The 17,121-nt window shown below is 40.7% G+C and overlaps 1 protein-coding gene across 1 annotated transcript; it reads left to right on the top strand.

Annotated features, from left to right (window-relative positions):
* The first annotated feature begins 898 nt into the window (after positions 1 to 898).
* Positions 899 to 16,518, top strand: LOC139747186 (nicotinamide phosphoribosyltransferase-like). The gene is made up of 12 exons (XM_071659173.1): positions 899 to 1,033; positions 2,480 to 2,550; positions 2,956 to 3,118; positions 3,677 to 3,805; positions 6,826 to 6,945; positions 7,848 to 7,928; positions 8,547 to 8,709; positions 9,361 to 9,518; positions 11,601 to 11,715; positions 12,562 to 12,644; positions 14,034 to 14,219; positions 14,668 to 16,518. The coding sequence occupies exons 1-12, from the start codon at positions 983 to 985 to the stop codon at positions 14,794 to 14,796; spliced, it is 1,449 nt and encodes a 482-aa protein (XP_071515274.1). The 5' UTR covers positions 899 to 982; the 3' UTR covers positions 14,797 to 16,518.
* The last annotated feature ends 603 nt before the right edge of the window (positions 16,519 to 17,121 follow it).

Genomic DNA, 17,121 nt, shown 5'->3' with positions numbered 1-17,121 from the left:
GGATGGAAGATGTAGACACCAGCCCCGGCCCTGCCCGTAGCCATCAGTGTGGAGGACGACCCTACGTGGAAACCAATGGGCTATCCTGGAGAGGTGGTGTGTGCGAACAACAGGATCTTTAAAGTTTGGTGTTGGACGGCGGGAATCAAGTGGGATGTTGGTATTTAAATAAGCTTGTTAAGTACTGGCACCTGATAAGGTGGATTGTCTCAGCGAAACATGTGCCACATGTATAGAAAATTACATACCAAATAAAATCGTATGAACTATTGAAGTGCGATTTCACCATATATATATATATATATATATATATATATATATATATATATATATATATATATATATATATATATATATATATATGATAGAGGGGAGGAACTGGTTCTGAAAATGGCGTACGTCGGGCGCCAAGTTTAAATGTCTATATCCCTATGTTTGAATGACACTGTTCAAGTAGCTCGTAATACTTTTTAATACTTTACATATTGCTAATTTCACCCGTCCTAGAGACAATTTCTTTTATTCCTGGCTAATGCTGAATGGGTTTTAGGAGAAAATTAGGCAAGTTAAATTTGAAGAGTATTCGACCACACTGTATATATATAGAACATTTTTCATTCATCATTGAGTCATGAAGGAAGTCTGATCACAGAAAGATAACTTGGAAGGGTATCTAACAGCCCTCAGAATCAGGAAAAATATACTAATTATAGGGCAATTTAAGTCTAGGTTTCACTCTCTAGCACTAGTGAAAGAGGTATTTCATATCTACACTACATTTATAATTGCCATTCGTTCTTTACTATGAAATAATTACGTTTCTTTTCTACCACCAAAAAGAAAAAAGGTCTAAAAATCAATGTCACATGTACAGTTTGGCAACTTAAACGCCCTTGGAGGTAATGGCGTGTTCGCTCTGACTGCCCCCGGGGTTTCCAGTGTGTTAATCGCTATCGTTGGAGGTGGATGGTGCGTGGCAGCCATGGATATTGGGCCTGTGAATAACGTCATCCTATTGGCTGACTGTTACAAGGTAACAACTTAACTGTTCTCCATTCAGGCTGATATTTCAAGGTTGATTAGACGGTTTTGTGTGTGTGTGTGTGTTTATCTTTTGAACAAGGCATTGATGGTCTTTGCTGTTATAAATGGTGCTGACTGCTGACGCTTTCCATCGCCTCATTAAACCACCAGTTTTCTAAACTCTAAAGGCGGTTGGAGTCGCTAAATTATATAATATATATATATATATATATATATATATATATATATATATATATATATATATATATATATATAGGCGCATAGGTACTACTGGACTCTCATCCTGCCTTTGTTTGCAACACAAGGGTATCATTGTTTGGTGATGGAGTGGAGAACGGCTTGTTGCTTCGGAGAGTACATGATTTCCCTCCTTGTGATGGTACAAAGACTATATATAGTCTTTGGTGATTGCAGCACAGCCTAGAAACTACAGGGACATCATAAAGAGGATCCTTGTGTTTATATATATATATATATATATATATATATATATATATATATATATATATATATATATATATATATATATATCTTTCGTACTATTCGCCATTTCCCGCAATAGCGAGGTAGCATTAAGAACAGAGGACTGGGCCTATGAGGGAATATCCTCACCTGGCCCCCTTCTCTGTTCCTTCTTTTGGAAAATTGAAAAAACGAGAGGGGAGGATTTCCACCCACCCGCTCCCTCCCCTTTTAGTCGCCTTCTACGACACGCAGGGAATACGTGGGAAGTATTCTTTCTCCCCTATCCCCAGGGATAATATATATATATATATATATATATATATATATATATATATATATATATATATATATATATTAGAATAATAATACTTGATCGCCGTTTCCCGCGGCAGCGAGAAAGCGCCACGAAACAGACGAAGCAAGACCCATCCACTCATATACGCTACACAGGCACATACATGTACATATACATACATTTACATATCAACATATATACATTCACATACATATATACACCTATACAATACATATTCATACTTGTTCGCCTTCATCCATTATAAGATATATAACCCAAGGAGTTGAAAGTACGGACTTAGCACCATTGCCACCAGCTATGCTAAGTGCTTGACTAGCCCTCGAAAGAGGATTGTAAATCCATAGATTAGACAGAGGGGGGACTAGACAACGACATTAATCAGCATCGATAATATGACAGTGAACGCTTAGACAGCCGGGAGGCACAGAAACCTAAATAACCTTGAGAATGAGACAGTGAATCCGCAGACTTATAAATTAGGACAGTGACCGCTTAAGACAGCCGGGAGGCACAGAAATCTAAATAACCTTGAGAAAGAGACAGTGAGTCCGCAGACATAAGTTAGGACAGTCATCCTGATAGCTGGGCACAGCCAGCCCCGGATATGTCATTTCTTGCCATCTAAAGGTGTGTATTTCTTTTTTTTACCTACAGGTAACTCACTACGACCAGTACCCACCGGGAACTACTGTCATCTACTCGTACTTCGAATCCCGAGGCGGCAAGTAAGTCTTCCTGGGATTGATAAACATAAAGTATGGGTGATAATTTGCATTCTTGGCTTAATTTATGTATTTGACGACCCTGATATATATATATATATATATATATATATATATATATATATATATATATATATATATATATATATATAAATTGTTTCATTTGATTATCTAATGTCATACCTCTTTGTGGTGAATACATAGTGGTCGTAAATAAGTCTTATTTGTCAATAATACTCCTGGTTAGTTACCTGAAAATACTGTTACAAAATACAGGATAACTTGTGCCGTACGCCGATGAATTACTTAATTGTTTCAAATTTAAGTTGTTACGCTCATATATTTGTATCATTTACGCAATGCCTTAGAACTCGTATGAGCATCACTCGGGCTCCTTTGTTCCAACAGGTTTCCTTACACCTGTTTCTTCGGGCTGCAATATATCATAAAGCGATGGTTGGCGGGGCCCGTTGTCACTCGAGAGGCCATTCAAGAGGCCAAGGAAATTTACTCTGGCATCTACGCGGAGGAGGGTGTCTTCAACGAGGAAGGATGGAACCACATCCTTGAGGTGAGTGTCGCCACAGAGCGCCTAGAGTCATGAGATACAAGTGCTCTTTATGAGGGTTGGAGCACCTTGAGTCGTAATATACAAGTGCTCTTTATGAGGGTTGGAAACCATATAATGGCAATGGTTTTACTGGGGTGTGGTGGAACTGTGGTATAAAGAATCGACATGTAGGATCCTACCAAGGATTAGAATCTGGAACTATATAATGAAAGTCGTTTATTGCAGGGTCCTGTGACGCGTAGGTAGAGTCCTTCTTTCTCCAAGAAATTAATCAAGATTGCTAAAGTTACTTTGTTTGGGGAGTTCGTATATATATATATATATATATATATATATATATATATATATATATATATATATATATATATCCCTGGGGACAGGGGAGAAAGAATACTTCCCACGTATTCCCTGCGTGTCGTAGAAGGCGACTAAAAGGGGAGGAAGCTGGGGGTCTGGAAATCCTCCCCTCCCGTTTTTAATTTTTCAAAAGAAGGAACAGAGAAGGGGGCCAAGTGAGGATATTCCCTCTCTCATACATGGTGTTGGTTTGTTTTGCAGCACCACGGAGGTCGGCTGCCCCTGCGGATCAAAGCTGTGCCAGAGGGAACGATCCTGCCCACCAGAAATGTCCTCTTCACCGTCGAGAACACAGACCCTGCCGTCCCCTGGATCACCAATTTCTTCGAGGTATGTCCATAGGATTATCACGTCCTCAGGATCACCAGTATCTTGTAGTAGGTACAACCCTTGGGTCACCAGTTTCTTATAGGAGGCCCTTGTTTGAGGTAGGTGTTGTGGGATGACAAACCCTTTCCTTTAAGTGGGTAGCCACTTTTTATCACTGGCCCCTACAAATTACGACCCATAGTTCCCTGTGATTTAAGTACCATTAAGTCGTTATTTTCATGACGAGCGTACCTTAGAACACTTGCAATACTACGGTTGGCACTATGGATGTGTTGGTGTTCGTGCTGCCACACTGCACCACCTCCATCAGTTCCGCCAGCTCCACCCACACTTCCCTCGCCCAGTGTTTTGCCGTAAAGGTTTCAGTGGTGAATTCACTTGATTACTACGATTCGACCTTTGTGAGGGATAGCTTCTAAGTTCTGCCACCCTTAACGAAGACTCATTTAAGAAATAACATGCACACAGGACTGCCATAGATAAGTTTAGATGACCACACTAGGTAAATCTTGAGGCAGAGCGTAAATCTAGGTGGACAAACATCGTTTGCCTAGTCATAATGTCTTTGTTTTCCCCCCGCTACAGATGTTTTGCAAAATGGCCCAACTTACTGCATCCGTGATGAACCTTGTTAGGGCAGGACATCATTTTTCCATCATTAGAATAACATCTGTCATAACTAAAGTCAGAACAACTTATTTATCTGCTTTGGCCTCTGGCTTTCTCCTCGCGAACCACGTCGCTTCTGGGTCTCCCGCGCACCATTGTTGTGATGGCTATTCCTCCCCTCCATTCTCACGCCCAGTTTTTTTTTTCTTCTTTGTGGTAACACAATTTGCGTCAGTGTCGGCATCTATGTCATTTTAGAAGGAAAAAAAATCAGTGTGCTGATGCCATACTTCATATTTTGTACCTATTTGATTGTGGGTCTCCAGTGATTATTAATCGAAAAATGCTTGGGACTTTTACCGGGATAATTTTCTGTGCTCACAGTAAAAACTTTGCTATATGGAGCTGTGGGTTGATGGGCGGTGGTTAGTCTTGGGAGTGGTTGGGGGGGCTTTTACGGGTAGTTAACTAGTTATCAATCATTGGAAAATAATATTATGAACATGCGTAGTTGATTCGCTGATGAGGAATGTAGCCAGAATTCCCTAAATGGGTTGCAGTACAAATCCACCTTGTCACACCGGATGAAGAACAAAAAAGAAATATTTCCATTGGGTTATCAAGGCTACATGAAGCTTGGCAACATTGTAATTCACGAATGGTTAGCCGCCGGATATTATAAAAGGGTCAGTTAGGAAGAGAACTGCACCCCCCGCCCTCACCACTGGCCAGTTTGTGTGAAATCAAGGACAGTCGGTGTCTGTCTTGTGGGTGTCAGCTGGCATATCTTTGTGTACCTCAATGGAACTTGATGTGGAGGAAATGACTCAGGGTATTCTGTGTCCCCCTACTCAGATATCGTTTCTCTCCGTATTTGGCATTACGCATCATCTTTTTAAGGGTCCGAAATTTCTTGGCTACAAAATAGAAAGATGCTGTAGGACCACGAAATGGACGACGTTGCTTAGATTCAATCCACTTAGAGAACATAAAAAGATTATTTTTAGAGTACCTCATTACATCATTCCACTGTGAGGTTGCACAAAATCGCCACTGATGGCATCTGCTGAGTGCCTCATTGTGGTATTATCTTTTTTTACTTTTTTTTTTTTTGGAAGATTAGGGGGCTGATAATGGTCGCCAGTTTCAGAGTGACTTGGTCACACTCATCTCCCTCCCAAGGTCTTTTTATTCACAGACCCCACAAAGAATGACCTTCGCTGTGTTGCGCGGCATTGCGTGAATTCTATATATTACAACATCTCTTCTTAACGCGGGTTATGCGTTAAACCTGGACCAACGTTCTCCCGACACACGACCTTCTGAGCAGACTGGAAATATTGGCGACTTGGAAATGCAATCCATAGTGTATATGTAGGGGTTTGACTAGTCATTACTGAACCTGTAACTGTTTCTTTTATTCATCCTTGTTATGAAGTCGATTTAAAAAAAAAAAAAAAAAAAAAGTCCGACGTAGCCCCTTGGGCGCACTGGTATGGTCTTGGTTATGATAGGGGTGGTCTTTGACTTAGGTCATAGGTCATACCTTAGGGTTGTACCTGCGAGGTCAAGGGTTATACTACCATCGTGCTAGACTCCTTGAGGTATGTGTTCCTTGTCACTTCCTGTTCACTTTAAGCGTTCGAGATTTAAAATTACTTTACTGCTTTGATTAATTTTTTTTTTATGCTTCTGCCGACGGTGAAGGTAATGTTTGTTTTTTATCATGGCCTCGTCATATCCTGTTTGTTCTCTCTCTCTCTCTCTCTCTCTCTCTCTCTCTCTCTCTCTCTCTCTCTCTCTCTCTCTCTCTCTCTCTCTCTCTCTCTCTCTTCTTGACGTATCCCTCACTCAAGCCTTCCCAGACTTCCCATATCTATATCTTCTTTCACCCATGCCTTCATCTTCTTTCACCCTTGCCTTCATTATCTTTCACCCCATGCCTTCATCTTCTTTCACCCATGCCTTCATCATCTTTCACCCATGCCTTCATCTTCTTTCACCCATGCCTTCATCATCTTTCACCCCATGCCTTCATCTTCTTTCACCCATGCCTTCATCATCTTTCACCCCATGCCTTCATCATCTTTCACCCATACCTTCATCTTCTTTCACCCATGCCTTCATCTTCTGCCACTAGTGCTCACATATGTACCATCCCATTCTTGCCCATTCAGTCAAACTCTTTTTCCCTCAGGCAGGCGGGACGAGACCTTAGCTTGCTAGTCGTCAACTTTTTATCATAGTCTTAAGGATTATGCTAGGTTAGGCCAAGTGCACATTAAAGCCTGTCTGCTACATCATTATGTATGCAAGAAAGGGCACTAACACAAGTGTACATTAAAGCCTATCTGCTACATCATTATGTATGCAAGAAAGGGCTCTAACATACAAGTGGTTTCCTTCCCCAGACGGTGCTGGTGCAGACGTGGTACCCGACCACGGTAGCCACCTCAAGCAGGATCCACAAGCAGGTCCTCCACCACTACGCCAGCCTATCGCACACCAATCTCCACGCTGTCGACTACTCGGTGCGTAGTTCAAAAATAACTTGTTTTCACGTTTGTAATTCCATCTCATATCTTTTTGTCCACCCAAGCATAAGCAGGTTGATAGGTGATAACGATTGTACTTCAATTAGGAGATAAAGCTTAGGGCGCAGGTCATTGACAGTCTACTGCCGCGAGTATATTAAACGTGTATTGAGTGGCAGCCGATTTTTATTTTTTTTTTTTTAGAAGTAGAAAAAGGGTTTGACGGGAGTATTGGCTCTGCATGAGGGTCAGGTAACAGAAGACCTGATGTCCTGTGACGTGTTTATCTCCTGCAGGACAGTAATGGTGAGCTAAATACCCCCCTCTATGAAAACAGAATAGTAAAGTAAGAGGGGCATTTTCCTCCTCACTACTCATGGCCATTACCAGACAGCAGGAAGTTTAGTTATGGAAGAAACGCCACGTAGAATAGGACTGATATATTGATATGGGAAAATGCAAAGATAGGAGAGGATGTCTAGAAAATAAATACAGATCTAATTACAACTGCCAGATGTTCTGGAGAGGAAGAATTTTATTTAAACTAAATAAAAACGAACTAGTAGTACGAGCGGATTGTATATTCTTGAAAAAGATAATAATGGACGATATATTTTTTCATTTATTCGCTATCTTTTAGTTTTTTTGTGTGTGTGTGTAGCAGTGTTTGAAATGTACAGAAAGGTTTCGCTCTGATCATTGTTTATTCTGTTCCACAATATGTTGCCCTTAATTAGAAATAGATTACTGCATGAGTGTTGACGTTTAACTGGAGAGAGAGAGAGAGAGAGAGAGAGAGAGAGAGAGAGAGAGAGAGAGAGAGAGAGAGTAGAAGTTTCTGTGAATATTCATATATGTAATATATAATGACACTGAGGAGTATAGGTGTTTGCTTACAGCTTCACGACTGTGGTTACCGCGGCGTGTCGTCCGTGGAGACTGCTGCTATAGGCGGTGCTGCCAACATGATCAGCTTCAAGGTAAGGTACAAGTTCATTTCTCCCATGTACTGCCTCAGTAGCACATCCCAGCACGAGGGGTACGGGAGCCTTGAGCATGGCGACGGTGCAAGGGTGGTGTGTACCGTAGTGCTCGAGTGCATACGGCTGTAGGATCTTATTTGTTAGGATGGGAATACTTGTATATATATATATATATATATATATATATATATATATATATATATATATATATATATACCTGGGAGTGAAAAAGATGTTGCATCGGAAGCTAATAATACTTGAGACATAATAATAACTTTACTCTTTTAAAGAGAGCGTTTATAATGGAGTAGGTGTGTAAAATTACCTATTTCTGATTACTTATTAGTACTGTGAGGGGAGGGGAGTTTTACACTCGTGGGGTGCCACATCTTAAAGTCAAAAATCATACAACTTTTTACTGATGAATGCTGTCTACATTATCCATATCTTCAGTTATCAAATTCCATTCATCTGCCACTTCTATTCTCTGAAAGCACTTCTTTAGATCACTATTTTAACATCTTTTTTGCTTACTTTCATGGTATGTCCTGTTGTTGTTCTAGCCACACACCTCTCGAGGAATATGTTCATTCGTGTGTTGTTCTGTGTTGGCAGACCTCAGACACGGTGGCTGGGACGTGCCTCCTACGGAAGTACTACAACCTGAAGACGGTGGGAGGGCAGTCGGGGCCCTTCTCCGAGCACTCCACCGTCACCTCCTGGGGAAGGCAGAGGGAAGCCGACGCCCACAAACACCTCATCACCAACAACCTAGGAAGTACGGGCGCAAGCAATGCTAGCAATGTTTGTTTTCCATTTTCGGAGCGTTCCGAAGGTCGGGAGGAAGCCACTCGTTGTATCGATGTCGATATTAACCAGATCCCTTGACGTTTTAGATTTTCCCCCTCAGAGACGTTGTTAGTTCGTTTTCTATTCTTTTATTCAGATGTGGCTAGTGGGTCGCATAGCACGCGTATTAGGCAGATCTTGATAATTAGCTTTTCATTACTTGATTGCTACATTTCATATTGGTAGGATGACTTACGCAGATTCGAGCCAAGAATTCATGTTTACACCCTTGAAGGACTGGCTCAGACCTTGCAGTCATATTTACAGCCTTGAAAGACTGATCAAGGGTCACTTGAAGTGAGTGACGTTCCCCAAGTGGCCCTTGAAGTAGATGGTGTAAATCTATTACATGTAAACGACCTACATACAATGCCTTACTACCCAAAGACCCTTGAAGTAATAGTGATGTAGATCACGTGTATATAACCAATATTGCTCCTTAAGTACCTTTGAAGTGGGTGCCGTAGATCACGTACATAATATAACCAGTCTTGTTCCCCAAGTGGATCTTGAAGAAGGTAGTGTATCACGTACAGTAGTGGTGTAAATCAAGTACACACGTACAGTCTGGCTTCCTCAGGAAGGGTCGGGTGTGTGGTGGACTCGTACAACGTGTGGGAGTGCTGCCACGACATCTTCGGCGTCCAACTGAAGGACTTGGTGCTGGAGCACGGGAGGAAGGGCGGCTTCCTGGCCCTCAGGCCAGACAGTGGCAACCCCACCGAGGTCGTCCTTAAGGTGGGTGCCCTTCTGTCTCCCAGGGCAGGGCCTGAGGTGTCTTAGGGCGGGGTCTTATTAATAGCCTAATGTGTCTTCTGTCTCTTTAAGGCTTTCTGTATCCTATTTCAGTGTGCTTCGAACTGGTCTAATGTATACCCTAATGTGTCCCAAAGTATCTTTGTGTCTCCTGACTGTTCCGGGTGGGTCTTAATGCGTACTGGTAGTAATTACCATTTTGCACAATACAGGAGGAGGGGTAGGTTATACTCCTGGGGGCCTCATCTCTTGAACATTCTCGACTATCATAGAAAGCCATCAAGCTTATTGTGTGCTGCCTGCATTAACCATGTCCTCATTCAGTTTATTCCATTCGTCCACTGCTCTTCTATTGTAGAAGTACTTCTTTGTACCTCTTTTAACAGGTTTCGTGGTTAATTTCATATATTCTCTGTTTGTTCTATTCTTACATCTTTCGAAGACATGTTTACTGTCTGTGTCATCAGTATGGTTGAAAGACTTCAGTATGTCATCAGGTCATCCTTCAGCTAACTTCCCAGTGTAGGCAGATTGAAAGCCACTAGCCTTTCCCCGTATGTCGGCTCTTTATTCTGGAGTCATCTTTGTTACGCTCCTCTGGACCTTCTCTATTAACTCTTTAAGCTTCCTGAGGTACGATGACCAGACTTGAGAAGCATTTCTAGTGTTGGTCTAATCTAGGATGTGACTATAGCTTGTTGAAGATATCCTTTACCAGACACACATGTTTTTTCGAATAAGTGCGAGCAAACTACTCGTCCTCTTTAACTTTTCCCCCCGAATGTGGGGCTCTGACGACAAGTTAGGGACAATGTCGACTCCTAGTCTTTCTCACATAGATTCCTGCAGCTGGCTTCCCGCTAGGTAGTCCTATCGAGTCTACCCTTTCACTGTGACCCATCCTCATTACTCCAGTTGAACTTTTTATCACACCATGTATCAGAGCACCATTGGAGTCATGTCGTCACGGTTCCTTTGTAAGATGATGATGCAGTTCCTCACGTTCTTCACTTCCCTCGTGAACTGCGCATCATCTACGACAATAATATCCAGGTTGGAGATGTCCATCCCTTGACAGATCAAGAAGATGAATGGTCCCAGATCAGAACCCTGTGGCACTCCTCCGGTAACCCCCAGCCCATTTTAAGGAACTTCCTCAGACTTATACTCTTTTTATTTTTTTATCCCCTCCACTGAGATAAGTTACTCATCGAGGGAGTTTTCCCGCGTGTTCCTGCCTGCACACATGCCTTTGCTGCCTCATACCTAGCCAAATCTGGCTGGCTGTAGGAGTCGTCTGTATCCTACACGTCACTGTACATCTCGAAGCTCCTTCGCTATTTTCATATCAAATCATTCGTTCCTGGTCTTAAACATTTCCTCCATATCTGAGGCCAGAGGTACTCGCGTTCTTACCTTTATATTTTGTAGAACCTTTCAACACATTGTTCTTGGTTCCTGGCTACTAAAGTCCATTTGCCAATCGATTTGGCCATAGAAATTATTGGGTTGTGGGTAGTTTGCACGATTATATATCTTCAAGGTCTTGCCCCACCTCTGTCCTTTCAAATTCCTCATTTACCAAATAATCAGACTTAAGCATTGCATATATTTTTTTTCATCAATTGGGATTATGTGCGATAGTCTCAATATCCACGCTACTATGTGTGAAGGTAAGGTCCAGCACTGATGGTGTATAAGCCCAAATTATGCTAGTATATTAGATGACATGGTATAGGACTTTTTAGTGTACCCACTTGAAACGAAAACTTGTCTCCATCGACTCCCTGTCACCATGAGAATTCAGTGCCTCAGCAGTGTTAGGAGGAGGAGGAGGTAACGAGAAACAGAGGAAAGAAAGGATGTTTGCAACGGTACCGGGTCGGTTTGAGAACCATGTCTTTCCTCAGTGTGTAGGGAGGGAGTTGTACACTCGTGTGGGGCCTAACCCCACCCCACCACCCCTTGTGAACATGCGCTATGGTTATACTTATCAAATCATTGTGTGTGTGTGTGTGTGTAAGGGGTCACTGGTAACAACATTGCTCCTGTCTTTTCTCACAGTGCCTGGAGATCCTGGGCCAGCAATTCGGGACAGAGACCAACAGTAAGGGGTATCGGACGCTGCCACCTTACTTGATGGTCTGCCAAGCTGACGGCGTCAACTACAGGTCCCTTGGTTAGTCCATCTCACACTGTACACGATATAGCTTCTGTGTGATTCCCTTTCTGTGCACGATAAAGCCTTTATATAATGGCGTGTTATAGGCCTCTCTCAATACCTCAGGTGTGACAGGAAGAGGAGGTAAGGTAGTGAAAGTAGAGGAAAACAAGGAGTGTTAAACATCGTCAGATATCCTAGTCTCCCAGTGGGACACACATTTGATGACATACTTTATTCACGTCTTTTAAATGGGTATTTTATTGATATATCTTGAAGGATATCGGTGTCTTTAAATACTCTAGGAATTTATAATTCAACGCAGTTTTGTTTATACTTTAACGATGTATCTATAAGGTATACGGCATAAGAAATTTGGATACAGCCATCCTTTTCAGTTTATAATGATCAGGTGAATATATTTGAACATTTAATAGTTTTCTCTAGATAGAAATTCTTGACTATTCACAGATGCTTATTGAGAAACACCTTAGACACATTCTTTCAATATAGAAGCGAGGTTATCTTTCAGTATAGGGGAAATATTTAGAAAATTCATTTGTTAAGAATTCGTGCTTTGAATTCTATAAACCTTTTTCACATATTTTGATTATGTCATAGGCGTAAGGAAAATGCTGTATTATGTCACCGTGTCAGTCTTAATGTAGGAACTGTGAAATAACTGAAAACTTAAACATCCATAATAGCCTAACAGACCATCTTTAGGAAAGACACCGAAGACATGGCATTTATGACTTGTTCCATTCCTGGTTTGGGCTGGATATATGGCAGGATATGTTTATTTAGCCTATGAACTGTATATTGTGTTGATATATTAATGAATTTCGTGTTTCATGTGCGTAGCGAGCATCTTGGAGACCATAACAAGCCATGGATGGTCGGCTGCCAGCGTCGGGTTCGGCGCGGGAGCCTCGTTGCTTCAAAGGGTATGAACTACACACCTCCCTCACTGTTCTGGGCCAGTGATTAATTTGTAGACAAGGAACGAAGTGGAACGCACATATACTGCGATAAGGTTGGTGCAAATGTTTACTGAGAAAACAGAAAATAGACACTTTTCATAATGACGGAGAAGGGAAGGGGATCCGAAAGAAACTTTGTACCCCCTGATGAAATTCCTCTCATGGGCCCTGTCTGAAGCTAATACCAAAACTTAGCAGGTTATATTTCCTTTTTTTGTTACACATGATCGATTGCAAAGGTAGGCTAAATCCCTCGACCGTAAGAGTGAGAAAAAGAGTTCTTTGATAAAGTATACAAGGATTTTAATGTCCCATTTCTGACAGCACGTAACTACATTTTCATTTACCCTCTTCCACTCGTCCAGTTATCCTTTACTGAAGCTGTGTTTATAAGCGCCCTTTGATCGCATTCACTTCATTCTGTTATGCCTTTTGGTTGAGTAGTTCTTGACGTTCATATCTTAAGAATGCTCTAGGAACTTAATAATAGATTGACGTCATATTTCCCCTTTTATTCGTCTCACATAGAATGGGCAGTTTAAGGGCACCATATACCATGGGTCTGTTCCATCAGGGTGCATCGAATATTTGTTTTAAAGATAGAAATGAAAATCTTTAACATATGTATTAAGAATTAGTTTCCACATCTTTCAGCGTCGTTTTCAATTTGAAAATAAAGTTATTTTATGATGATAAAGCAGTGATTATATCGAACGTCATCTTGGTGGGTTCATTCCTTTAGGTTCCCCTCCGTTTACTTGAGTCATTTTTATTTTAGATTGGGTTATAAAATTTATCATTTTCAGGTATGAAGTTATTTAGCCATTTATCTTCACACTTTTGTAATCTCCTATTTCCCATCCAGGCCATCGTACTGCTGAATGCACCTTATTTTTTTGTTCAAAACTTGGCACACCAGGACACGTATCTAAACATGATCATGAACTAGAATGGTGCGAAACTGAAAAACCTCATTTCTGTCTTAATCGGCGTTGCTCCTCATGTTACCAATTTTATTCCTCTTTATCTTTGTCATTAAGTTACTTGTTTCGCATGACATTAGACATTGGAAGTAAGTTCTATATCATTTTCATTGTGGATAGGCTACATTTTTATTTTCACTCCATCTGTAAAATCATTTTATCATTCCACTTGTACCATTAATTAGGATTATTCGATTGTAACAGAAATTCGAATTTGAATATCCCATGAGCAGTGAGACTTTGTGCATTAATAAATTTAAAAGAGTCACAGGTCGAAGTGACATTCACAGATAGCTGACACAGCAGTTCCTATTACCTTTAAGGGCTTAGGGCCACAAGCTATACCAATACGGCTAATTTCTTTCCTCAGATGGACCGGGACACCATGAAATTTGCGTACAAGTGTAGCTTCGCAGTGGTGGACGGAGAGGAGGTGGAGGTGTACAAGGAGCCCATCACCGACTCTGGCAAGACCAGCAAGAGAGGTCGCCTTTCCCTCCAGCGTGAGAATGGCGTGTACACCACCATCCAGCACGGCCAGGGTGACCCAGAGAAGGTACCAGTATATATGTAGACAAAAAACCTCTCTCGCACTTCCGTGTTTCTGTCAACGATGAATCATTCTGTCACTGGTTAAGCGACGAATAAATCATTGTCACTGTTTAAGCAACGATAAATCATTCTGTCACTCTGTTTAAGCAACGATAAATCATTCTGTCACTGTTTAAGCAACGATAAATCATTCTGTCACTGTTTAAGCAACGATAAATCATTCTGTCACTGTTTAAGCAACGATAAATCATTCTGTCACTGTTTAAGCAACGATAAATCATTGTCACTCTTTAAGCAACGATAAATCATTCTGTTTAAGCAACGATAAATCATTCTGTTACTCTGTTTAAGCAAATAGATAATATAGATAGAGCCAACAAAGTATTCTTATTAAGTGCTCAGAATGAAATTATCTTTTATTACAATTCATAATGGCATATCTGTTGTTTTAGGATTTGTTGGTGCCTGTATTTGAGAACGGGAAACTCCTCGTAGACTACACATTTGAAGAGATACGCCAGCGAGCTGAGCTAACAGAAAATGACATAGATATACTCAAGTTCCTGGCTGAAGAAAAATAAAGAAAAAAGTGAAGTTGACAGAAAACAGACACTTCTTTTTATTTTCGCCATCCAAGATGGACTGTCAAGCGGCGGTTTGCACCGTCTCGTACCGATGAACTTCGTCACTTCAGGAAACCTTCGTGCAGACAATGTCTCCTCAACCTTCCTCCTGACGATGGTGTCACGCTGAAGAATACCAACCACCGACTCTTGAGTCATTGGCTGAGGGAGACGTCCTCTACATAGCGTCAACGCTCATATATTGACCAAAGAATCAATGTCATCACCTTAATGTTTCTTCGTCTACTCAGGAAATTTCTGACCCGTTAACCACTATTTAGTTGCCCAGAAAGTGTGAAACTATTAACAGAGTACGACTGAAGTTAAGCATATGTGTCATTTGGATAGAAGTTTGTCTCTCTGGAATGGAGTTGAAACTTATGAATACCACAGTGATTGACAGTAGATTCCTAGATATTAAACACTTCCAAAATACGGATCTCACAAATATACAGAGTTCCCCTCTTACCCCCAACTAACCTTATACTTCCAATGTGGCTGTCGTGACCCCCTTAGCCAATCCAAATGCATTATTCTTCTCTTTGATAAGACTTTGCCATACATCTACTAGCTTGCCCTGACCATATTTCATAATCCTACACATCACCAAGTTCTGCCATAAAGTTTTACATCATCAGCAAACGTACTAATGCACCATTTATTCCCCTCTGACAACCCGGTAAGATGAACTCGGAAAAGATACACAGGTCTTCTAAGTACGGATCCTTGTGACACCCTGCTGGTGTGATGTTTTCCTTTCATTTCCCAGTGGTACTACTAACCTTGCTTTTCTACTTCATGTGATGTTTTTGCAAGATTTAAATGAATTCAAACCACCTGTCTCTTCTGAATCTAATTGATTTTAACACAGAAATCAGTCGGGTATATAACACATGGTCTTCCACATCTCAAACCCCAACAATAATACATCGTATACAGTCTGTGCTTTAACCCAAGTTGCCCATTATTTAAATATCCGATGCAATGGAAATGTTTTGAATATTTCTCAATTCTTTTATCTAAGATATTTTTTTCCTTATGTTAATGACATTTGTTTATGGTTCGAAGGGTCTTGATCTCTTCCTATATGCTGGAATAACATCTGCCACAATTCCGTTCCTTTGAGACAATTCACATTGTCATCAGCTCTTGGAACACATTCAAAAGCCTAGAGATAATCTATCTGCTCTTAGGGTTGTATTATTACCAAAGTCTCAACATTTTATCGTTTTGAATGATAAGAATTCTATCCAAACTTTAACCATCTCGAATTGCCATCTGTCTCCGCAAATCACATATCCTCGTCTGTTAACCCAACTTGAATTCCATATTTCTTTGCCTCTCCTTAACTCTTTGGATTGTACTATGTGGTCATGTTGCATTTGCGTGTGTGTGTGTGTTACGGGGATAGAGTTTTACACTTGTGTTGTCCCGTCTTTTTAACCTTGTATACATGTACTATTCCTTTATTCATAATACATATTCACCCCTTCCCTTAGCCCTAGCCATGTAACTGCGTTAGCTAGTGATTTTATTAGAATATGAGCACATTTACATGAAGCCGTAATGTATTTACTATAGATACAGAAAGGGTAGCTCCATCTTGTAAATGCACTAGATATAAACTGCAAACCATCATGTAATTCTTCTTGTAGTTCATTTCATAAATATCTTTGGTAAGACGTGCCTTTATTATCTATAGATCAGTTTCACTTCATCTTTATAATTCAATCTGTAGGTAAATAGGTCAAAGCAGCACCAGTATGTCGCCATATACATTCAAATTACATATGTGTGAAGAAGGATGCGAAGGGAGCTCAGAATTTATGACGAATGTGGGACCATTAACTGAATATGGCTGCCATGAGAACTTAGTAACTGACCGCCATTCTTTTCAGCATTATAATTTAACTTCGCCTTCATCACGTACAGCCAATGTTGGTACATATACAATATTCTCAGTCTCCACGATTGATTGTATCAAAGCTAACAAACGGATAATCATTTGTCCCTTTCTTGTTCGTTTTAGAAACAGAGAATTAATTCTCTTCCTGTTTCATAAAAGAAAACATTTAACATGTAATTCCCTCCCATCATCCGTTTAACTAATGTAATTTACTTTGTAAAACAGTAGGAGCAATATATTTCTTGCTCATTCCGCAGTTGTAAATATACTTAAACCCTCCATTTTCCTATTGTGTCAGCTGCATTCAGTTCCCGGGTTAACTATTCAAACAAACATTACTTTATATTCTTAATTGTGTAATTCCCTTTTTCAATTAT

Source organism: Panulirus ornatus, chromosome 67, assembly GCF_036320965.1.
Source record: "Panulirus ornatus isolate Po-2019 chromosome 67, ASM3632096v1, whole genome shotgun sequence".
NCBI classification, from domain to species: Eukaryota; Metazoa; Arthropoda; class Malacostraca; order Decapoda; family Palinuridae; genus Panulirus; species Panulirus ornatus.
The sequence above is the reverse complement of the archived record's forward strand: the minus strand, read 5'-3'. Positions and strand labels throughout refer to the sequence as shown.

Coding starts and splice junctions, on each gene's coding strand:
- LOC139747186 (XM_071659173.1), top strand. CDS start 983: ATGGATATTGGGCCTGTGAATAACGTCATCCTATTGGCTGACTGTTAC. Junction 7,929..8,546: donor CCAACATGATCAGCTTCAAG/GTAAGGTACAAG, acceptor CTGTGTTGGCAG/ACCTCAGACACGGTGGCTGG. Junction 11,716..12,561: donor CGTCAACTACAGGTCCCTTG/GTTAGTCCATCT, acceptor TCATGTGCGTAG/CGAGCATCTTGGAGACCATA.